Consider the following 24,110-nt stretch of genomic DNA (forward strand, 5'->3'; position numbering starts at 1 on the left):
CCATGTGAAACCTAAAAAAGCAGAACTCAGAAATAGAGTAGAGCAGATTGGTGGTCGCCAGGGGCTGGGTGGGGTAATTGGGGCCAAGTTGGTCAAACGGTACAAACTACCAGTGATAAGATGAATAAGTTCTGAGGATCTGATGTATAATTAACAATACGGTCTTGTGTTCTTGAGAGCTGTTAAGAGAGTAGATCTTAAAAGTTAACCACCTGCCCTCCACAAACATGCCAAGGTAATTACGTGAGGGGTTGGAGGTATTAACTAACTTCAGTGTCGTAGTCATTCCCAAACGTATACGTGTATCAAATCATCACCTTGTACACCTGAAATTTACATACATTGTATGTCAACAATATCTCAATAAAGCTGGAAAAAATAATGTCTTCAGCTGATGGGAAAGACGACCGGCTGATACCGGCTCAACTCCTTCATAGACACTTCTCTTAAAAATGTTTTAAAATTGAAACACTTAAAAATATTCATAAAAATTTTAAGTTAAAAATTAAATCAAAATTTTCAAATGAAAAAAATTCAATTTGTTTTAAATTTTAAAATGACAACATTTAAAAATCCTTTCTAGAAAAGCTTCCTGCTGAGCTTTTGAGAAGAGGTTCCCTGCAGGGTGTGTGCATATGAGTCAGTGTTGTTACCTGGAGGAAGGTCTTGGCCCATAACCGTGATCTGACTTTTAGGACGGCGCTTTCTCCTCCTTCTAGTCGCCCCACCACGCAGGAGATTTGTAAGCACTCGATATTTGTACAATTCTGCAAAAAACACAACAGCGATGTCTTTAAATTGTGGTAGAAAATCAGCATTGAAGTCGGTTTATCTACGTTGCATTTTCTCAGAAGTCACCGCCTAATCCATAAATTACTCATTTAAATAACAAACAACTCAGTGAAACAGCTTGGTAGTAATGATGCATCAGTTTTACTGGTAATAAAATTTAAGCTTTTTTTTTGCCCCTAAGAACTTAAAACAATCTTCCTGCAGCAGTGATTGGACTGTTTTCATTTTCTCAGAACTTGGGAAGACATTTCTTATAGACATTTACAACACCTGACCCTAAACTAAGCAAGCCCTGAAATGGCTTCAGACAAAGCTCCCTGTGTCTAGATTATCTCAAAGACTCAGTGTTAGCAACGCATGGACAAGCATATCTCTATAACATTCTTCTCCCTAAATTACTTCCTGCTTATAAAGCAGAATCTTGCAGATTCCATCCATTAAGCTATTTTTAAACTAGTTTCTAGGTTTGCCAATTTATAATGGGTAACTTTTCCTATATGAGATGCATCTTTCTGGGAAGTATTCATTAAACTGATGACATTCTACCTGTCAAATCATATTTTCTGATTGGATCCAGTATGGAAATAAATGGACAACTCACCTCCATTTTCTGTGTACCCATGTGTAGGATGATACTTCTTGAATTGTACTCCCCTGCTGATTTTAATTTAATGCATAGGCTATACTCTATTTCTCATGTCTCAGGCACTGGGCACTGGCCTATAGATGCTCAATAAACATCAGTTTATTGGACATTATGTGCAGGATTTAACGGAGGCATTTCACTTTAAGTAATGGATAAGCCACAGAGGTACATGTTGCCATGAAAATCTTTTTCAAGAATCTCAGAATTCTCTAAAAGCAAAGCAGTCAGTAATGTGTATCTGGTAAATTCTGGGAAGGCCAAATTTCTACATGCTATTTCCAAATTGAGGTGGCTGGGATTTTTGTTCTACTTGGGCTGGGTGCTGAGGTGTTTGGGGTTTTGTGCCTCCAGCAGGAGCAGGAGTCCTGCAGTCCCTGTCACCTGTGAGGACCTGCATGTTTACCTGCGCTCCATTACTGACAAGCTGTGTATCTCCAATCCCACCCTCTGGAGGCAGAGGAGGGGAGTGGGAAGGAGGTGATTCTTATAAATCCCTGGAGCTGTTGATCCTGGTGAGCTAGCTCTGTTGGAGGATTCTGGAGACGGTGGTGCTCAGAATGAACCTTGAAGGGCGAGAAAGAGTGAGCTAGGCAGATGAGGACAAGACCAGCGCGCGTTCAGAAAAGAGGAGAGAAGGGTATTTGGGGCAGGGTGGACAGGTGGAAATGAGATAGGAATGAGAGAAAGTCTAGGTGGTAAAGAATTTTCCTGTTTGAGCCAAGGAATTGTATTCAGAAGATCCCATTTAAGCAAGAGTTATGATTGGGTGTGTGTTTTAGGGGCAGGTGGTACGTGAGGCAAGAATGGCGGGAGGAGAGCAGGAAGCAAGGAGGGTGATAAGGGCTTGTTGCAAGAGTCCAAGTGGGAGGCAAGGAGGCCCTGAACCAACGCTATGGGGATGGAGAGAGGAAGACAAAGTTAAGGGCAGCTCAGGAAGCAGAACGGGATAGTTGGTGACAAATTGGAGATCTTGAAGAAGAGGGAGGATTGGGGGGAGCCCTTTTGGCTTGGGGAACTGAGTGGATGGGCACCGGCATTACTGAGGTGGGGAATTCTAAAGAAGCACGTTCTGGGGATCATGGAGACAGGGTTTTGGATATGTTGGGACTGGCGTGGCTATTAGACATTCAGATGAACATGTACGCTGCACCCCTAGGGTCCAGAGTGCAGCAGGGATGGCTAAGATGGCAGGAGGCACGTGGGTATGACTGGAGTTATGATCTTGCAAAACATTTCTCTTAAAGAGTGAAGTTGGTGGGGGAGGGGTGGGGCCCAAGGATGGAATGCAGAGGTACAGGGGTGGATAAGAAGCCCAAGAACAATTCCAAGACGACGCAGGCCAACAGGCTAGAAGAGAACCAGGGGAGGTTTTTGGGGGAGGCCAAGGGATGCAATTGTTGCAGGAAGCGGTTAATAGTGTCCTATGCAGAAGAAGGTTTGAAAGATAAGGTTTCTGTAAGCTGAGTAGGGAAAGGACAAGAAGAAAGCCTGGAGATGAGGAGATGGGGTGGTCACTACAAGAGCAGCAGGGGCCCAGGATGAGAAAGGCAAGGACATTCTTAGGCGGAGGAGAAATTATATTTCAGTGCTAACGGATACAAATTTTTCCTATGCAAAGTGGAAATTATGATCCCAACACAGGATGTTGGCATTTTGCACTTTCAAATTCCTAATCAGAAATGGGATTCAGTAAGTTGTTTTTAACTAAACAAAAACCATAGGAGGTCTTATTTAACTTTTGATTTTAGAATAAACTTTGTATAATCACTTTCTATCCAGGACTGTTTTGACTTGAGGACATGGGGAGGCAGAGGATTTGCAATTTTCAAACCAATAAGAGAGAAAGAGAATAAAGCATGAGTTCATAAGGTCAGACATGGAAATCAAAAACTGCCTTGCTGTCATCTGCAAGTAATAAGTTTCAATGATATTCAGAAATTAAAAATCATCTTGCCTTAAAAATCCTTAATGAGAAAGAACAGGAGGGGGGGGGAGAAAACCTAACCCTACAACAGAAGTGCATATAATTTTCAAGAGAATTTTAGTTACTGATCCCTACTGTCTCTGTGAACTCATGAGACATACACTATAACGGAAGTTGATTTTTCTAAATTGTTGGTTCCCATATAGGTCTGGGCACTGGTTCTCCAGAGGGTGTTCGCACTGGTAGTGCAAATTAGAACTCTGTAGATGCCAATCGTTGTTTTTCTTTTTTAAAAATTAAATTATAAATTTTTTTATTAAGGTATACTTGATTAATTTTATTGAGGCATAATACACATAATGTATTAGTTTCAGGGTATAATTGATTAATTTTATTGAGGCATAATACACATAATGTATTAGTTTCAGGCGTACAACAAAATGATTTGGTATTTGTATATATTGTGAAATGATTGCCACAATAAGTCTAGTTAATATCCATCCTCACAGATAGTTACAGTTTTTTTAATGATAACTTTTAAGATCTCCTCTCTTAGCAAGTGTCCAGTATGCAATGCAATATTATTAGCTGTAGCCACCATTCTGTATGTCACATCCCCAGGACTTAAATCATTGTTTTCTGTTCTTTTGTCCCTCCTGGAAGCTTCCCTAAAATAATAATATGCAAAATTGTATTATTTTATCCTAAGCTGAAGAGCGTATCAATTTCCCTACTCTCGGGTTTTGAAAAACATGACCATGCCATAAAAATTTATAGGGACTCGGGGGCACCTGGGTGGCTCAGTCGGTTGAGCATCTGACCTTAGCTCAGGTCATGACCTCGTGGTTCCTGAGTTTGAGCCCCACGTCCACGTCGGGTTCTCTGCTATCAGTGCAGAGCCCGCTTTGGATCCTCTGTCCCCCTCTCTCCCTGCACCTCCCCCACTTGTGTTTTCTCTCTCTGTTGCTCAAAAATAAATGAATATATGTGTGTGTATATATATATATATATGTATATATACTGTATATATGTGTGTGTGTGTGTGTGTGTGTGTGTGTGTATGACTTAAAAATTTTAAAGACTTGAAAAAAAATCTGCCAATGACTTTTGGCCAGGTTACTTCAGGTACTTCTATTATAATAAACATTCTTCCCCTGATTTCAGTTTAACTGAATAAGTCAGACTTGCTTGTTGTATTTTTCTGTCCATCTCTGCATTTGAAACTTTTTATGAATGTTAGAACATGTTCAAGACAAACATTAAAAAATTGTTTAGCCTTTTTAAAAAATGTTTTTATTTATTTTGAGAGAGAAAGTGAGAGAGAGAGAGAGCACAAGGGCAGGGGAGGGGCAAAGAGAAAGGGGAGAGAGAGAACCCCAAGTAGGCTCCGTGCTGTCAGCACAGAGCCTGACACAGGGCTCGAACTTAAAACTGTGAGATCATGACCTGAGCCAAAATCAAGAGTCAGACGCTGAACTGACTGAGCCACCCAGGTGTCCCACATTTTAGCCTCTTTTAAGTGTAGAGGTTGGTGGTATTAACATTGACCTTGGAAGGAGTGAGAGAACTGAACAGAAACTGACTCTTGAGCACTCTTCCAGTTTTGCAAAGGGCTGACTAAGCTCAGGACGGATCTCTGACATCCCCCAGTGCTAAGACTCTGTAGGATTTTGGCCCAGGAAATCAGAAGGCCCCCTTCTCATCTCTTCTGGACGAGCAGAGGAGCGTGAGATGTAGGGGCACGTCTGACCTCCCAGGACCCGCTGCCCACAGCTTCTTTCGCACTCTTGTGCTCAGTGTCTGGGGACAGGCTCACAGAGAGAGCTTTGTGTTCTGCAAATGCATTCCCCGCCATGGTTTACGTTCTCATCATTATTTCTCTAACATGGTCTGCATGGCAGGTGGAGAAGAGTGAAAACACTATAATGCAAATACTCCTTTGTCCCCATGGAAACGTCACTTTCATGGCTCACTTCGTGTAGGGCCAAGACATGGTGGGCCTACCTGAGCACTGACTGACAAGGAGAAACTATAGTTGAAGTTAAAACCATCTGTGTTTGGGAGTTCTGTCCTATCCACCCTTTCCTCTCCCATGTGCGCGCACTGAGACAACTCACGAGGATTTTTGCGGGGCTCTGTCTATGGGGCTCTGGCACACGCACGTCTCTCTTCCTGACAAGATGAGGGATGGTCGAGTTCCGCAGAAAGGCGCTCAGCTCGGGGGTGTCCTCTGGGGGGGTGGCGGGCTGCAAACAGAAAGCAAGAGATGGCATGTCAGTCTTATAAATGCTTGCCTCCTTTCCATCAGCCTTGAACTTGAGGCATTTTTCCCCCTCAACTGGCCATGAGTCACATGAGAAGTCAGACCTGTCCTGATTTACCAGCAGCATGTTCAACAGCAAAATGAACTGTGCTGACAAGGACCAAGGCTTCCCATTCTCCAACGATAGGAACTCCTGAAGGATGGGGAATGCATTCCTGGAAAATTTATCTCGTAAGGGTCCGATTTTAGCAGAAGTGATTTCCCTATTAGGGGGTGACTTTTCAAGTAGGAGTCATTTACTTGTTACTTTACTCTCATTGTATACTGGGACTGGTGAAACTCAGGAACCTTCTGTGTGGTGAGACGGATCCTGAGGTGGTAGGAAAGTGAGGCGATGGCCATAGGGAAACAGCGTGATGTGGTCAGGGACCCAACTTTGGCATGTCTGAGCCCCACACTCCTACAGTTGTAAAACATTCTCCCTCAGGAGTGAATCGTGTTCTAATAAAAACGACTTTTCCAAAGCATGCCAGATGAACACTGTGCTGTGAGGGAGCTTGTTTTTAGCCCTGAGTTTGTTTTGTGAGTGTTCTAGAACTTATGATTTTTATCTGAGGCTCCATGCTGGGTACATCTGATAGCTGAATAAATATTTTTAAAGTTCCAATAAATCTCACACAATATCCTATTAAAACTCTTCATTTTAAACCAACTGAATATAGAACCTTAATTTTCTGTCTCCCTAGGTTCCCCAAACACATGTTTTCCTTTCTAGTCCCAGGAAAAATAATAGTATGCTTATTTCTATGGGATGAAAAAAGATATTCTTATATTGCAGATGTAGGATGCACCACAAAAGATGAAATGAGAGTGCTCAGTGTGTCGTAAGAACCTAGAAAAATCTAGTGGATAAACAGGTAGAGTCCAGACTCCTTAGTATGCCATGCATAGCCTACTTCTCCAGCCTCATTTCTTAACCAAGAGCCCTTCACGTCCTGCTTTGCACAGGATGCACAGAACCTCCATCCACTCCTGATGTGCACCAGGCTAATTCCCAAGCCCCTGTTTGATATCCCACATGATGGCTCCACTCCCCCATCAGTACCCATCAAGCTGTATAGTAACTGCTGATGAGTTGCCCAATGAGAAGATGTAAAATAATAAGGATAGGGTTACATATAACATCGAAGGAAATATCAGGAAACAGGGAGAGGAAGAAGATCCAGGGAGGAAAAGTAAGATGGGGGAAATTGGATGTAAGAGACAATCCAAGAAAGTATGGATCTAGGGAAGCCCAAGGAAAAGGAAGCTGCAAAAATAAAGAGTGACTGAGGATGTCCAATCCTGCAGCCAAGTAAAGAATTAGGACTAAAAGGAGTCATTAAGTTTGTCACATAAGAAAGTATGGACACATCATCTAGCAGTTCCCCTCTGGGTATTCATCCAAAGAAAGGGAAAACACGAGCTTGAAAAGATCTATGCACCTCCATGGTCACTGAAGCACTACTTATAGTAGCCAAGATATGGAAGCAACCTAAGTGTCCATTGGAGATGAATGAATAAAGATGTGGGGTACACACACACACACACACACAAATATTATCCAAACATTAAAAAAAAGAAGAAAATCCTGCCATTTGCGAAAACATGGATGACCTCATGGGCATTATGTTAAGTGAACTAAGACAAAGAAAGATAAATATCATGTGGAATCTAAAAAAAAAAAAAGACCACCCCAAATCCCCCCAAACCCAAACTAAACCTCTAACTCATAGATACAGAGAACAGGTTGGTGATTGCACAGTTGGGGGACTGGGGAGGGGGGGTGAAATGGGTGAAAGTGGTCAAAAAGTACAAACTCGCAGTTATAAAATAAACAAGTCCTAGGGGTGGAATGTAGAGCATAGTGACTACAATTAATATCGCGCTGCGTATTATTCCTGTAGCGGTCGCAGTAGCAGTAAAATAATAGCCCATAGAGAAGAAAACTCTTCAGCTTCCTGTGTGGTTGCATCAGATGCAGCTTGTGCACAGATAAATAACACGTTTGTGGTGGCCCCTGGTGCGTCATCACTTACAAATACTTAGGAGTGGTCTCTCAGCAAAACACAGGACTTACTCTGAGCCAGAGAATGAACGAGACCCACAGCAGGGGCTGGTAAAACATGCTTCGTTCTTTTAGTGATATTGTTTTACAGATAGAGGAATGTCCCTCCTAAACACCACACTGAGAATGTCTTCCAGTGACTTCCAAACCAGTGTTCTGAAGTGGCATTCCAGAAATTGTTTCAAGATACAAAACAAAAACCCAAAACACAAAACGAACCAAAACCAAAAAAAAAAAAAACCAAAAAAACAAAAAAAACAAGGGAGAAGTTATCCAAGAAATGTAAACAACAGGTACAGCCTATTTTCTAGATGAACTTTTGGAGCCTGTTTCACAATCGATTGTGAAGCCACAGCTCACGTGTTTCCTTAATCTGAAATCCTTAGCGGCGAGGGCCTCTTAGCACCCCTGTTAGGCAGACGTTCGCTGCAGAATACAATTTCTTAAGTGCTCCGAGCAGCTGGTGGCAAACACTCAAGTATCTTCTTCAGAACAAATGTGAAAATTGCTCCTTTCTGTAATAAGGAAACGATTGTTAGTAAATACGGTTCTTTCCCCCCAGCTGCTACTCAGATTTTGACTCCAACAGGAGTTTTCTATTTTCATGACTCTTCACCAAGCTCTTCACTCTGGGCTACGTTTAAATTTATGAATTAAAGGGATACTGGATGGCTGGATTGCGCAAGACAGCTGGAAATGCAGCTTTTGAAGAACACAGTTGGGTGAGATAAGATTAAGGGCTCTTTGAACCCAAACAAACACAACGCGTGCTCTCGTCTTCTTGTTTGTGATTTGTCTTTGCACCTCAGGTAGTCCTAGTTCACAAAAGATGGTGGACTTTCTTTCATATAACTCTTCGTCTACAATTAAGTCGAAGTAGGGACAGACCATGGAGGTCAGTCTACCATGTAATTTTCCTTAAGACATAAATGTTAAGGATTTGTCAGGAGAGGAAAAAAAATCCACTTTTTTTTTTTAAAACATTCTGAAAAGTTCATGCGAAGAATGACTAAAAGAATCAATTCACTCCATTGGCGATTTTGAAGCTTTTCTTAGTTGTGGGACATGTTTTTGCATTTTAAAATTTACAGGAGGACCTGAAGACCATCTTAAAGAGAAGATAAGGCAGGGGCACCTGGGTGGCTTGGTCGGTTGAGCATCTGACCTCAGCTCATGTCTTGATCTTGCCGTTCCTGAGTTCCAGCCCCGCATCAGGCTCACTGCTGTCAGCCTGTTAGTGCAGAGCCCGTTTTGGATCCTCTGTCCCTCTCTCTCTGTCCCTCCCCCACTTGTGCTCTCTCAAAAGTAAGTAAGCATTTGAAAAAGAGAGAGAGAAGATAAGGCAAAGAGAAATTGACCCTGGAGAGTGTATTCCCTTTGGTGGCTGAAAATCGGACCTATAGGCACTGTTAAAAATAAAAGGTGGGGCACCTGGGTGGCTCAGTTGGTTAAGTGTCCGACTTTGGCTCAGGTCATGATCTCATATTTGTGAGTTTGAACCTCACATCGGGCTCTGTGCTGACAGCTCAGAGCCCACTTCTGATCCTCTGTCTCCCTTTCTCCTCTGCTCCTGCCCTGCTCAATCTCTCTCTCTCTCAAAAAATAAACATTAAAAAAATTTTAAGAAGTGAATGAAACAATTCTATCAAGGGGAACATGAGAGAGAGAGGAGAGAACACAAGTGGGTTGGGAGCTGTAACCAGTGTTCCTGCATTCTGAATTAATAAGAAGCAGTAAGTAAATGGAGGCAGTAATGAAGGAAAAAATTCTCTTAAGTGTAAGACACAACTGCAAATTTGCCAAGCCAAGCCACAGTCTGTGTGCTCACGGATTAAAAAAAAAAAGAAATAGAAAAACCAACAACTAGTTGTAGAGCTCTAATCCTTGGCAAACGGCCTCTGTGTTTCTGTGTCCACGTTTGTACTATCTGGTTGTAATTCGGGCTTCCTGTGAGAATGATCTGGTTCCAGACAGTTGTAACCTTCTGCCTTCCAGGCTCCAAGGTCCGTTCTTTGGGCAACAGTGGCTTTCTCTCTTGTTGCCGTCACCCTAGCCCAGCCTCTGTCCGATCGTTTGTGCCTCTGGCTTCTTTCTTGCGCTGGGGCCCAGAACGTGGTGCCCTGATCTCCGTGCAGGTTGAATTCCGGCACCTCGCTTGTCCCCCGCCTCCCCGGGGTACAGTCTGACATTGCGCAGCCCTTTTGTCCAGTTCTCATACTTGGCTGTTGGTGACGAAACCTTGCCAACTTCAAAAAACATCCTTTACTCTTTATGCAACTTTGGTTCCTAAATAACGTTTGCTTTTTCAGCTACATCTTATCAAGAGATCATAGCTTGTCTGGAGGACTCCTCAAACCCCAGGATAAAGTTCACCAAAATAAGATAACGGATAGTTTGAAATCATTCTTTGACTGCCTTTAGAATGGTTGAGAAATGCTGTATCCAACTGTAAAAATTTATTTCAAGAAGGATCTGGAATGAATTAGATGTAATGGATTGGTTGGGAATGCTGCAGACAGTTGAATCTTTCATAATGTTTTAGATGGTACAACGTGAAAAGATTGCTGCGTTAAAATCCTGTCTCTGGGGGCGCCTGGGTGGCTCAGTCGGTTAAGCGTCCGACTTCAGCTCGGGTCATGATCTCACGGTCCATGAGCTCGAGCCCCTGCATCGGGCTCTGTGCTGACTGCTTGGAGCCTGGAGCCTGTTTTGGATTCTGTCTCCCTCTCTCTCTGCTCCTCCCCTGCTCGTGCTCTCTCTCTCAAAAATAAATAAATAAACATTAAAACAAAATTAAAAAAAAAAATCCTGTCTCTGAAGCCTGGAGGCAGAACCTTCATGGCCATCTTCTTACGCCCCTAAGCCCTTAGAAGACAGAGAGATGAACTTGATGAAGTGAAACCATCATGGGAAGAACAGAAAACAAAACACAGCAACCATTTCACTGGGTGGCAGAAGTGAAAGCAGGAGTGAATGTACCCCAGGTGCTGCCCCACCCTTTGGTCCCCCTGTGCTGGGTTGTGTGGCTGACTCACTTTTCCTGAACTCCATCACCTGCACACACTCTCATTTACCTTCACACTTGGGTGTTTGAACAGCATCAACAAAGCAGACTAAGCGAATCCCCACAAAGCCTGATATGAGGCAAGTATTTAAAAAACAACTCACAAACTTCTAGAGGCATTTGAGTGTGTCCTTGCCTGCACCCCACACCCCCCAAACTTAGTCACTGATGCTCTGTATTTGGGCAATGAGTGCGGGTGAGAACTTCTGCCCCTTGTCTCCCATGATCGTGGTGGTGACTTTCAAAGGCAGACTGCTCCTCAAACTTTGGGGACATTTGGGCCACTTGGTGGGATAATGAAACTGTACCGGTCACTGTTTGGAAGACTGAATTCTGTTCAGACCTTATCAGACTTTGAGGTTTATGTGAGGAGACTCATATTTGGAATGCATGTTCAATTTACAGATGGGTTATATTTCAGATGATTTTAGACTAGGTGTTTGGCACTCCGAATGCATTTCTCTTTAGAAGCAATCTTTTAAATGGTGGTTCAGTTTTCAGGCCAGCCCACAAAAAAACCCTTACTTTATCTACAATATGGCTTTGATGAGTAAAACTATGTATTTTCAATAAAAAACAAAGCCAGGAGGTTACTATAGGAGTAATTTTTTTAAAAAAGCAGAAAGAAGCCATATTGTGTTAAATACATTAGTTATATTAAATGCTATTAGATTTAATTAGGCAGAAAGGAGAAATTATTTTGAAATGTTGTAGAGCGTCTGCAGGGGATATCTGGGGAATTGCAAAGGTTTTAGAGTTGGTGGTGGTAGGTACTTGGAGCGGATGGCCTAGAAAATGCTTCTAAGGAAATCTGCACAGCTTCTTTATCATCAGCACATTTCCTGAGACATTTGTCGGAGCTGCAAAGAGGCAATGAAGAAGGGAGCTACTTTCAGTAGTTAAGTTGGAAAAATGAGAATACATACAGAAGGGGGAAGTGGACAAAAAGGTGTTTGTGACCCCGAGAGAAAGGGATTTTGCTGCGGGGAAATCAGTTGAATGGTTGGAGAGGCAAACATGGTGGGGAACTTGAAAATCGTCCAGAGGATACTTGAGAAAGTTGCTGTGGGAGCTTTCCCTCTAACAGACCCACGGCTGGCCTGGGATATTGTGGTGGCTTATCCAGTGGGGACTGCAGTATCCTCAGGAAGAACTTAGAGAAAATGAACTGCTTGTAGATGCAGATGTTTTAGGAGGCACTCACTAATTATTGCTCTATTTATAAAGAAATTGTAGGAGCACCTGGGTGGCTCAGTCAGTTAAGCATCCTAGTCTTTTTTTTTTTTAATGTTTGTTTATTTTTGAGAGATAGAGACAGAACACGAGTGGGGGAGGGGCAGAGAGGGAGGGAGACACAGAATCCGAAGCAGGCTCCAGGCTCTGAGCTGTCAGCCCAGAGCCCCATGCGGGGCTTGAACTCTCGAGCCGTGAGGTCACGATCTGAGCCAAAGTCAGATGCTCAACCGACTGAGCTACCCAGGTGCCCCAAGCATCCTATTCTTGATTCTAGCTCAGGCCATGATCTCAAGGTTCCTGAGATTGAGCCCCAAGTTGGGCACAGCACTGAGCATGGAGCCTGCCTGGCATTCTCTCTCTCCCTCTGTCTTTGCCCTTCCCCTGCTCAAGCTCTCTGTCTCTCTCTGTCTCTTTCAAAATAAATAAATAAACTTAAAAAAAAAAAGAAATTATAGAACCGAATCATAAGGAATTTTACCTTGGTGGGCAAATGAGATTGATTATTGATTACTAGGATTTAATTTTTGCCTAGATGAATGTATTTTGACTGCCTGTTCCTTTTGCTACACCCACTCTTGCTCTGCTTCCTAAAGAACTAAGTTAAAAAAAGTATATTTATTTTAAAATATCTATATTAAAAATATAGCAATTAACTTTGATGTAAGGATCTGAAATTGATACCTAAGTTAAAAAAGTTTCCCACACCTATTCTAGATCTAATAAATAATTTGTTCTTTGCTAATTTCAATTCATATTTAAGACAGAGAAAAGAATGTTTAGCTCTGTATTATCTAGGAAGAAATAAATTGCCAAGTAAGTTTATAGCAACTTCACCAAGAAATTATTTAATATCTTAAGCAGAAAATAACTTTCAGGTACTCTCAGCTTTTGATAGCTGCTGATATAAAATTTACTGATAATTAATTTTTAAAATCTATTCACTGACAAAATCCCTTTTAGACTGTCCGGGTTATACATGCTACATATAAGTAAAGGTACTTGGAGTACCTGAAATTAAAAACACTTCAAGTTTTTCATTATTCTGAATTTTAAGAATTCATGAATTGTTATCATTTGTTATTTTGGGGAGCTATTCCTTCACCCTGTAATCAAATCTTCTTATATTCAATTTCCACAAATTGAGAGTTTTATAAAAGCATAATTAAGTTGCATTTAAAAAATTACTAGCCTTAGGTTTTTAAAAGATGTTTATTTATTTATTTTGAGAGCGAGCGAGCATGCTTGAGTGGGCAAGGAGCAGAGAGAGAGAGACAGAGGGAGAGAGAGAGAGAATCCCAAGATCCCGAGCCCCAATCAGGGCTCGATCTCACGAAGCGTGACATCATGACCTGAGCCAACATCAAGAGTCAGACGCTTAACTGACTGAGCCAAGCAGGCACCCCCTAGCCTTAAAGTTTTAATCAAAGGCTATACTTTAAAGAAAATCTGTGTGGCAGGGAATGCAGGTGCACGAATCTGTCAACACTGAAGGCAAACTATCTATTGGTATTGTTCCAGTCACTGCGAATAATTGTTAAATCGCAAGAAAAAAGAATTCATAACCAACATGGGTCATATCACACAGGTTACATAAAATATACAAACATATATAAATAGTGTCATATATAAACCAAACATTACACTCACGAGTTTAGAAACCTTCCCCATGATCACGTGCTCCAGGAATCCACGACTGAAGTAGAGAACCCAGTAACTACAGCACATGAAATGTGAAAGCTTTAATTGCTTAGATGTTACACATTATTAACATTTGAAGATGTTACTTTATAGTAAGCCACTGTCCTTGAAGACATTAAAATCATCTCAATGAAGAGCCAAGAGAGAGGAAATGGAAAAAAAAAATTCAGGGAGGCAGTATTTTAAATAATTTTGTGGAATACAAGTGGCCTTATTTATTATTTCCCCTTGAAGAAGGAGACTTTTTGCCTATAAATCCTTTAATACTGAACCCCTTTTACTCTTCCTCTCTTGGAATAGAAGGCACGTTGGGTTGAAGAAGAAAGCCTTTCATAACTGGCCACGTCTCAGCACCACCTGTTCGAGGAGAGGCAGACCCGCGTTCCAAATGGTTGAGTTAGTATTTCATGAAGCGCCATTTCTAACAGAGACACTGTCTCCCTGAGCTACTAGACAATGTTCATTCTTAACACGAAGTTCTCTTTTGAGGATAACATCGGGTTACAAACGTTTTTTTCCCCCTCCATTCAAATGTGATATTCTCCAGCGTTGATGCTAATTATGTTCTTTTCTTCCCAGAAGAAACTTAAAAGCCAGATTTGGATCTTAATCTGAATGAGATGAGCTCCTTGGACATTTGAGCTCCCAGCATGGATGTCAGGTGGGGGTTGCCGAGGGGCAGAGTTTCAGGCCCCCCTCAGGCCCTGCCTCTAAACAGACCTCCAGGTGATTGGCTATGCTTAAGAATTGGAAAAACACTGCTCTAGGCTTCTCTATAAGCTGCACTGAAGAATGGGGTCCAGAAATTTCCAGTCTGGGGGTTCTCAGGGCACTGAGATGGCCTTTGGCAAATTATCGCATTTTACTACTTGCTATTGGCAACATCTGGAGAAGCCCATTTTGGCAAAGATCCTTATATCTTTTGGCAATGTACCAAAAGGACTCCAAAAATAGCATTTGGTATGAATTCTCCAAAACACGACATGTCTACTTATGATTTTGGTTTGGTTGTGCTGCAAGTCAAACCATATGCAAAAGGTACACATTCAAATAGACTAACTAAATGACAGGTCGCCATGAGCAACAGAACCAAGAGAAATGTAAGTTTTCTAGGAGTGACAGTTTAAGTTAGGTCTGGCATTTTAGCCATAAAATGAAAAGAAAAGGCTGGACAGATTATCACTGAAAGAACTTACTCTTGTAATTATTTTGCCTTAAAAAATAAAAGCTACAGTTTTAATTTTTTTTTTCCTTACCCTAATAAACAAGCAGAACAGCTTAGTTGGACCAGGCTCCTACCTTTATATCTAGTGGGTTGATGTCAGGATTTGTTTGACACTGCAGAGGTCCGAGAGTTTGAATATGAAAAATGTAGAGGAGAAATTCATCCCGGGCAGAGAATGGCCAGCCCACCTCCAGGAGAGTGTCACTGATGGTACTCGGTCCAATATTGTGCAGCTACAAACAAGGAACACATCAAATGATGGTACAGCACAAAACAGAAAGATGAAACCAAACGCCACATACTTCATGCCCAGTCTAAAGAAGCACGTATTTTTGGCTTTAATGCATCTGGGCTACGATAGTGGCTATACGAAAACAGAATCTTTATCAGCCAGAGATGCTCCGAAAACAGGTGCTGGTGCTCAGACAAGAATCTTCCATTTTATGAAGCTCTCAGGGCAGATTTCCTTAGCAAAGACCATGCAAAGACCAGGTCCGATGATGATGTTTACCTTAAGTTTATATTAATTTAATCACAGTGCTAGAAATGCAATTTTAATTATGTGCTTTCAAAACCTAGTTACTCTTTCTTTACATTGAAATCTGCCGTTTTCCTGACTACCGACTTGTCAATTGTAACCATCTGTGGTGCACTGTCTTTCACCCTCTGGAAAAATGGTTATCCATCAAATGCTAAAGACCATCCAGCCTCACCACAGTTCACTGCAAGTGTGCGTTTCAAAGCTGGGCTTCTTCTGTTTTAATCAGTGAATCTCAAAGAAAGGCCATGTCTCATAAAGAGATGAGCATTTTAAACACATGAATCCTATACTCACAGGACACAAAAAACAGCTTGAGAAGTTCACTAAATGTATTTAAATTTCTTGTGGTTTTGAAAATTCACTTCAAAGTTAGCAGGAAACTTTTGCCCCCCCTTTTTTTTTTCACAGTTCTGATCATTATACTGATCAATGAAACAATTTATAATTGGTTTTGCTTATTAGGCGGCTCACTTAGTTCACATTATCAGAGCAACATGACATCCACTGATAACAGTATATTTTGAGACATGAGAATAGCATGGAAGAAACGTGACGATTGCTTTGTCACCATGGATTATTACCCTAAAATCTTATGATCCGTTTCTTCTAAGATTAGAAGCAGGGCTTCCCTGAGAATCACTGAGCTTGAATATGGTGGCAGACTTTAAAGTTTCACCCTTCTTAGGCAGAAATTGGTGCACACAAGTTTCATCAATTATTTGACAACATTTTTTTTTTCTTTTCCAGTGAGGTTCTTAATCTGAGTGGCCTTGGGGACTATGTTATCCTTTTGCTATCAAGAGAGTTTAGGGAAAAGCTTTGATCCAGCTTTGGACAGGGCTGATTCTGAACCTCAGGTTGGGCAGATGACAGAGGTTTTCGTGTTGACGCTGTGCAGGAATTGATGCTTCTTTCCCACATATGTAAACAGCTCATCAGTTTTGAAATGGCTTCATTGTTAACCTTAGAGAATGCTATTCATGTCCCTTGTAGCTTGAGATGAAAGTCACAGTCAGGATTATTAGGTCAGTGGAATGAGTTATACAGGAAACAGACAGCATTAAATAAAAAGGGACCTCAAACAGAAGACGGCTTGGAGCATCATTTTTACCAAAATTCTATTCCTGATCCTTTGACAATAAACAGGAATAACTACTCTCCACTAATGGTATTTATTTTATTAAAAAAAAAAAAAAGAACAACTACTGAACTAGCCCTTTACTACATATTAGTTTCTAACTCTAAGAAATTTAAATGTTTCAGTAATTTTTGTAATGTTTATTTATTTTTGAGAGACAGAGACAGACAGATCGTGAGCAGGCAAGGGGCAGAGAGAGAGGGAGACACAGAATCTGAAGCAGGCTCCAGGCTCTGAGGTGTCAGCACAGAGCCCAACGCGGGGCTCGAACTCAGACTGAAAGATCATGACCTGAGCTGAAGTCAGGTGGCTTAACTGACTGAGCCACCCAGACTCCCCTAAGAAATTTATATGTTTCAGATGATGTGTCAACAAAGTTACTCCCTATTCACAATTTAACACTTGAAGTAGAAAAAGATCATCAGGGCTTTTTCATGAGCTGCTGGTTTCCTTCTGGAAAATATTTTTCTAATTGAGGACTACTTCAAATCTCAGAATAAGTTTTATATATATATATATATATATATATGGTTATAAGTTATATATATGGGTTTTAATATATATATACATGTATGTATATATGTGTGTATATATACATACATATATATACATATATATATGTGTGTGTGTATATATATATATATATATATATATATATATTGTACAATAGTGAATAATCCATAAAATCTCTGTCTGGTACCTTCTGGTTGGTGACTTTCAGTTTAAGAGATGGGTAGGTTTTAAATGTTTCTACATTTGAAAATGTAGGAAGAGGCAAAATACAGTTTAGGAAGCTAATCATTTTGATGCTTAGGCTGTCCAAACGTTAAGAGGAATTAAGGAACATTTAAAAGAGAACAGTAGGGGCGCCTGGGTGGCTCTGTCGGTTAAGCATCTGGCTTTGGCTCAGGTCATGATCTGGTGGTGCTTGGGTTCAAGCCCCACATCAGGCTCAGTGCCTGGAGTCTACCTCAGATTGTGTCTCCCTTTCTCTGTGCCCTCCCCTGCTCATTCTCTCTCTCTCTCTCTCAAAAATAAAAACATTAAAAAAAAAATCTATAATAAAAAGAGAACAGTAACAAGATAAAATAGTCTCACTACATAACGGCTCTTACCACTAAAAAGCAAGTGACTCATACAGTCCCCCGCTCCAATATGATAGCAGCATATAAAGCTCAGATCTTGGATCGGTGTCTTTCAAAATGTTACTAAGAGTTTATTGGTAAAGAGTGTAAGAGAACACTCCCAACACAGCTTTAAGATAGACGAAAGCTACCTCATAAATATGTTCCACCACTGGTCCAACTCCCTCCTCTTTGTGGAGCTCCTCTTCTGGTTCCCAGTTAGGAACGGGCAGAACGATCTGCGGAGGGTGCGACACTCTGAAACATGGAGCGTTTTGTTAATTGCTGCTGATGACACAGGTGAAGAAGGCTTCACTAGTGGACAGTATACGAACAGCAACTGGACAAAGTGGCCCTTAATTTATTTGAACTATTGAACTATAGACTTATAGTCTATATAGACTTATAGACTATTTGAACTATAGACTTATTTGTCTATAAGGAAAAAAAGTATGGAAAGTGACGTCTAGCAAAACAGCTAAAGGAGTCGTAAAGGATCTAAAACATCTTCCGAAGGCTCTTCATTCCTAGTCTCTAGCTCAGAGGTGGACTATTTTATAGTATCTCACCTCTTGGGCACTAGGGGGCAGAGTGGAGAGCATTCGTGAGTTGAGATGGGTAATTAAACATATACACATATAAATGTATAAAGCTACCTATAGGTCCTGTGCAACTGTATGAGTGTGTGTGTGTGTGTGTGTGTGTGTGTGTGTACAGGATATAAATCCCTGCTTCAAGCCATACCAAGAACTGGGACTTTTTTTTTGTGGATAAAAATCTAGAATACCGTGTGGTGTGTTAAATAATGAGTTGTGAAGAAATGTAGTTTTTAATTAAATACTTCAGAGGAGAAAAGCAGCCACTTGTATACTCCTCCTTCTGAGATTTCTTGGGCTTTCCCCAAGGCTAGGCCCAGAGCCAAAATAAAGCCTGATGGAGTTCTAGAGTTGTCTTCTAGATAAGTTAAGGGTAAGAGACAGAGAAGCACATGATTTAATCATGTAAGTAGGATATTAACTTGATACATGGATATTTCTTGCCTGCCATTTACACTTAGAAAGAGAGCACTGGGTGAATACAGTACAGTACCTGGCATTATTCTACAGTAAAAGCTGGTTACAAACCAAATTGTTATTTTTATATGAGCTTAAAAAGGTGAATTCCCAAAAGAACAATTTTTTTTTTTTTTTTTAGCAATTTTTAGGTAAGGTATGTTTAAAAGAATTCCTAGACCTTGAACAGAACAGAACTGTTAAAAGCAACTCGAACAGAAAATCCCTCTTTTGGCAATCAGATGTCTTAAATGCCCTTTCAAAGGCATTAGTACTTAACACAGCCTCTAGCAACTTCAAACACCTATCTTTATTTTCCCCTCTGAGTAATCTCTTTCTAAAGCAGAAAGCAAAATTTACTGGGCTAAATACTGACCCAAGGGCAAGTAACTTAATTTTCTGTGTGTCCCTATTTCCTCATCTGGAAAATTATGATAAACTCTTCAGGTTGTATACCACAAATGATTGGAAAACAACTCAAATGCTCTTGGTCAAAGTTAATTTGGCTGCATTGTCTTCTGGGTGTGAGTGGAAGAAGTAAGTATATTTTTTCAACTGACAACCCACAGAAATTCTACTAAATTATAAAACACTTTGCTTTCATCCTTAATGGGCAACTGTTCAACAAAAAGTGCAGGGCACAGCCTTGCGGGGCTGGTACCTCAATGTTGCCTACCCTTGTATTGCTTTGTTGGTATGTGATACTCCCCCTTCTGACTTGATTTGATTAATCCATGTTCAGACCAAACTCTGGGAACTTGGCAAGGAGAAGAGTACAGAACACAGAAGGTTACTTTCATTTGAGTGAAGCACAGAGAGTTTGGGCTTGCTTTCCCATGGAGTTTTCACAACCTAACCACCCAAAACTTTTCTTTGCTCTTAGCAAAGGCCACAGAGAGCTGACTCCATGCTCCACATCCATCGTGAGGCTCTAGGGAAAACTTTTGTTTGTTTTGTTTTGTTTTTGTTTTTGGCATAGAGAACAAGTATAGGACACATATAGAACAAGTATGAAAATTTTTTTCTGAAAAACTGTGTTCTTATGGTCATCAATCCTGTAAGACTGGTCATAAATGCTCCAGTATCACAGAATCATAAATACTTAGAACTTGACAGGTGCTATGGAGGCGATGTGTTCAAAACCCCTCATTTTATACATGAAAGGAAAATTGGTGTTCAGAAAAGTAGAGGTTAGTTGCAGGTGAAGACCAGAGCTCAGGTTTACTCAGTACTATCCGTTTTACTTCCAATATATGGTTGACCCTTGAAAAACACAGATTTGGACTGTGAGGGTCCATTTATATGCAGATTTTTTTCCATATATAAGATACAGTACTGTAAATGTTTTTTTTCTCTTCCTTATGATTTTCTTGGTGACTTTTTTTCCCTCTAGTCTACTTTATTATTAACATACAGTATATAACGCATATACAAAATATGTGTTAATCAACTGCTTAAGTTATCAGTAAGGCTTACTGTCAACAGTAGTTCAGTTTTGGGGGAATCAAAAGTTACATGGGCAGGGGGTTGGTGGTTCTAACTCTTGTGTTGTTAAGAGGTCAACTGTGTTAATGCACCAACAGGGGCCACTAAGCAGCAGTGATTTTAGCAAGGACAACTTAAACTTCCTGCCCCATTTCTGTAACAAAATCAAATAGAAATCTGTAAGGAAACAAATAGTCTATTATAGGGCATGGCAAAATCATTCAAAAGGTATGGCTCACAAAATTCAGTTATCTACCCTCTAAGACTTTTTCTTTTCTTTAAAAAAAATCTTTTTTAATGTTTATTTATTTTTGAGAGACAAAGAGAGACAAAGACACAGCATGGGCAGAGACAGAGACACGGAATCCAAAGCAGGCTCCACGCTCTGAGCAGTCAGCACAGAGCCCGATGTGGGGCTTGAACCTACGAGCCATTATATCATGAGCTGAGCTGAAGTCAGACACTTAACTGATTGAGCCACCCAGGTGCCCCTAAGACTTTTTCAAATTTGGGGAAGCCGTGGCAAAAACAATGACTCTCTAAAGAATCCAAATAAATAAGTGAAAGGTTACTCCTGGTTTCCAAAAATTTTTTTTTTTTTTTAAGAAGGAAGAAAGAGTGTAATCAACTATTAGCCTAGGATAAACAGCCCAAACAGCCCTTACTGAATAGTGCTCACATTCTAAGATGGAGGACAGACCATTGTTCCATGGAGATGCACCAGTAATATGAAGAGTGGGGCATCAATGGTAATACTAGACATTAGAAAGGGATTAGGGAAGCAAGGAATTAGGTTTTTGATAAGTTAAAGTCTATATGCTATTGGATGTTCAAATCTGATTCTGCGGTAGTATGGTAGGGACCCTATTTTCGTAATCCTATTTTCAAACACTATTAGTCCTAAATAGCAGACTACTATTTATTGTGTGGAGCAACAGTGGCTCTGACCATGATGGCCAGTGTCCATACAGACCATGGTTGTTCATGATGGCAGTGTCCCTTAATCAAACCCACTCAATCCTGATTATATTACAAAGGACATGATTTTATTACTCGTTGTGAGCTCAGTACATGTGGTGCTGCCTCTTGTGGCCAGATTTACTTCTTACAGACTTCAAAGCTAATTAATCCTTTGTCCCAACAAATGACATGTAAATCTGCTGAAAGACAGTGTTGACACCATCTGGCTTTAAAATCAGTAGAACATGGGGCGCCTGGGTGGCTCAGTTGGTTGAGAGTCTGGCTTCGGCTCAGGTCATGATCTCACGGTTTGTGGGTTCGAGCCCTGTGTCAGGCTCTGTGCTGACAGCTCAGAGACTGGAGCCCGTTTGGGATTCTGTGTCTCCCTCTCTCTCTGCTCCTCCCCTGCTCATGCTCTGTCTCCCTCTCCCTCTCAAAAATAAATAAATATTAAAACAAATTATAAAAAAATAAATAAAATCACTAGAACAGTTCTCAGTATTTTTCCCCATTAAAAGAAATCAATCCATTTGAGTTTATTTTTAAAATTATAAAAATGAAATAAGAACTGCTAGAGATAGTGGATGATAAAATATATTGGAATAAACCAACTGGCAAAAAAAAAAAAAGATTTTTCTGGAGACTGAGTGTGGAAGATTTTCAACACAGCAGCTGTTGGTTCCTTGAAGAATTAAACATTGGAACTAATATTTTTGCTGAGTATTTGGAATAAAGAGTTTTATTTTGCAAAATGGTTAAAAAGAACTTTAACACTATGTTAGAGAATAAACTGTGGTCAAATGCTGGACATTTATCTAGCGATTAAAAAACCTGCACCCAGATGAGAAATCCAATTTTAATGACCTGCTTTGAACATTGGTAAAATGAATAGAAAATGTCCTTCTTTTTAAACTTAGAAACATTGGTGTCATCATAAATGATGGCAGAAATGCACTTGTAAATATTTGTCTTACAAATTGGATATATAAGAATAAATACAGTTATTTTACACACTGTGCCGCCTTGGACTGAGTTATGTCTTATGGAATAAAAATAGATCCCAATTTAAAATTTGTTTTGGAATTTAAAAAGTTTCAATTTATTTTTGGTTAGCAAAACAAAGAAAAACTAAGCTTAATGAAGTAGACAACATTTCATGTATTGTAAGGTATAAATGTTAAAAATATGTCAAGATAGTACAAAAATGCTTATTTCTTCTCTGATTTTCTTTAGTGTTTTTCTCAGACAGGGGAGTTAAATAAGAAATGCACAAAAATGAAACATCTGGATTAGCTCCAATTATCTATAAATCAAACTCACTTCCTGTGAGTCAACTCATGAATTGAGGAAGAAATCACAAAGGAAATTACGAACGCTGTGACTGAAAACCCAACATATTCACATTTTGGTATGTGCTCCAGCAATTCTTAGAGGAAAATTTACAGCACTAAATGCTTTTGTAAGAAAAGAATAGAGGTCTCCAGTCAATGATTTAATTTCTACATAGAGGAACCAGAAAAAAAGAGAAAATCGAACCCAAAGTGAGCAGAAGGAAGGAAATAATAATAACAAAAGCAAGGGCCAATGGAATAGAAAACAAACAAACAAACAAATTAAAAGAGAGGGTAAAAAAAAAGAAAGAAAAAATATGAAACCAAAATGAAACCAAAAATCTGGCTCTTTGGAAAGGTCTTTAAACTCTCGTTAGAGTGACTGGCGGCAGGGAGGGAAGCGGGGGAGTAAAAGATACAAATTGCCAATATGGGGAACGATGAGGTCCTACATACATTAAAGGGCAAATGAGAGATTATCATGAGCCATGAATGTAACAACTTAGCTGAAACAGACAACTTCCTTGAAAGACAAACTGAATGTTTCCCCTTAAGATCAAGGTAGGATCTAAAAACAAGGCAGAGATGTCTTTTTGCACCATGTCTATTTGATCCTGCCTTGATACTCCTAGACTGTGCAGTATGAGAAGAAAAAGAAATAAAAGGCATAACTACATAGTAAACAACTTAACCTTTCCCCCAAACTGGTCTGGCCTTTGGCCTCAGCTTCTGAGAGGTAAAATCTAAGCTCTAGAAATGTTATGCCTGAGAAGAAGAAGTATCTTTGTTTTCTTGGGGGTCTTGGGTCCCACTGGATATTCTAACTATGATTTAGAGTGAGAGTTGCCCACATCAGAAAGACCAACAGTGTGATTCAGGGTGAGAGCTTGATCACATCATATCAGACAACCTGGAGACTGAGATCAATTAAGTGGTCAATGAATCGGTCATGCCTACGTAGGCAATAAAAACTGTGATTGGGGATCACAGTTGGATCCTGGGTTGGGGATACTCCATATATACTATTATATACGAGGAAATTAACATGTGCTGACTCCATGGAGGATAACAACAGAAGCCTTGTGTCTGGTGGTACTGTCCCCAGGCTCCAACTTATACACGTCTTCCCTTGGCTAATTTTAATTTTTATCTTTTCCCCGTAATGAACTGAGCCCATGAGTATAATAGCTTTCAGTGAGTTCTGTGAGTTCTTCTATGTGAATTATCAAACCTGAGGGGGGTTTGGGGAACCACTCAAATCTGCAATTGGTGTCAGACATAAGGGTAATCTCTTGGGGCACCTGTGTGGCTCAGTCGGTTGAGCGCCGACTTCGGCTCAGGTCGTGATCTCACAGTTCATGGGTTCGAGCCCCGCGTCGGGCTCTGTGCCGACAGCTCAGAGCCTGGAGCCTGCTTCAGATTCTGTCTCCCTCTCTGCCCCTCCCCCACTTGCGCTTAGTCTCTCTCTCTCTCTCTCTCTCTCTCTCTCTCTCTCTCTCTCTCAAAAATAAACATTAAAAAAAA

The 24,110-nt window shown here is 40.5% G+C and overlaps 1 protein-coding gene and 1 long non-coding RNA gene across 2 annotated transcripts in view; one reads left to right on the forward strand and one right to left on the reverse strand.

Annotated features, from left to right (window-relative positions):
- Positions 1-24,110, forward strand: part of LOC128316287 (uncharacterized) — a 163,145-nt gene that overhangs the window by 115,140 nt on the left and 23,895 nt on the right. The gene's annotated exons all lie outside the window — the stretch shown is intronic.
- Positions 1-24,110, reverse strand: part of ITGA8 (integrin subunit alpha 8) — a 186,133-nt gene that overhangs the window by 20,235 nt on the left and 141,788 nt on the right. The window contains exons 24-27 of the mRNA XM_027073509.2: positions 17,911-18,016; positions 15,030-15,188; positions 5,480-5,608; positions 654-767 (exon numbers count right to left, since the gene is read on the reverse strand). Of these exons, the coding sequence (XP_026929310.1) occupies positions 654-767; positions 5,480-5,608; positions 15,030-15,188; positions 17,911-18,016 (508 nt within the window). The remainder of the gene's footprint in view (positions 1-653; positions 768-5,479; positions 5,609-15,029; positions 15,189-17,910; positions 18,017-24,110) is intronic.

Source organism: Acinonyx jubatus, chromosome B4, assembly GCF_027475565.1.
Source record: "Acinonyx jubatus isolate Ajub_Pintada_27869175 chromosome B4, VMU_Ajub_asm_v1.0, whole genome shotgun sequence".
NCBI classification, from domain to species: Eukaryota; Metazoa; Chordata; class Mammalia; order Carnivora; family Felidae; genus Acinonyx; species Acinonyx jubatus.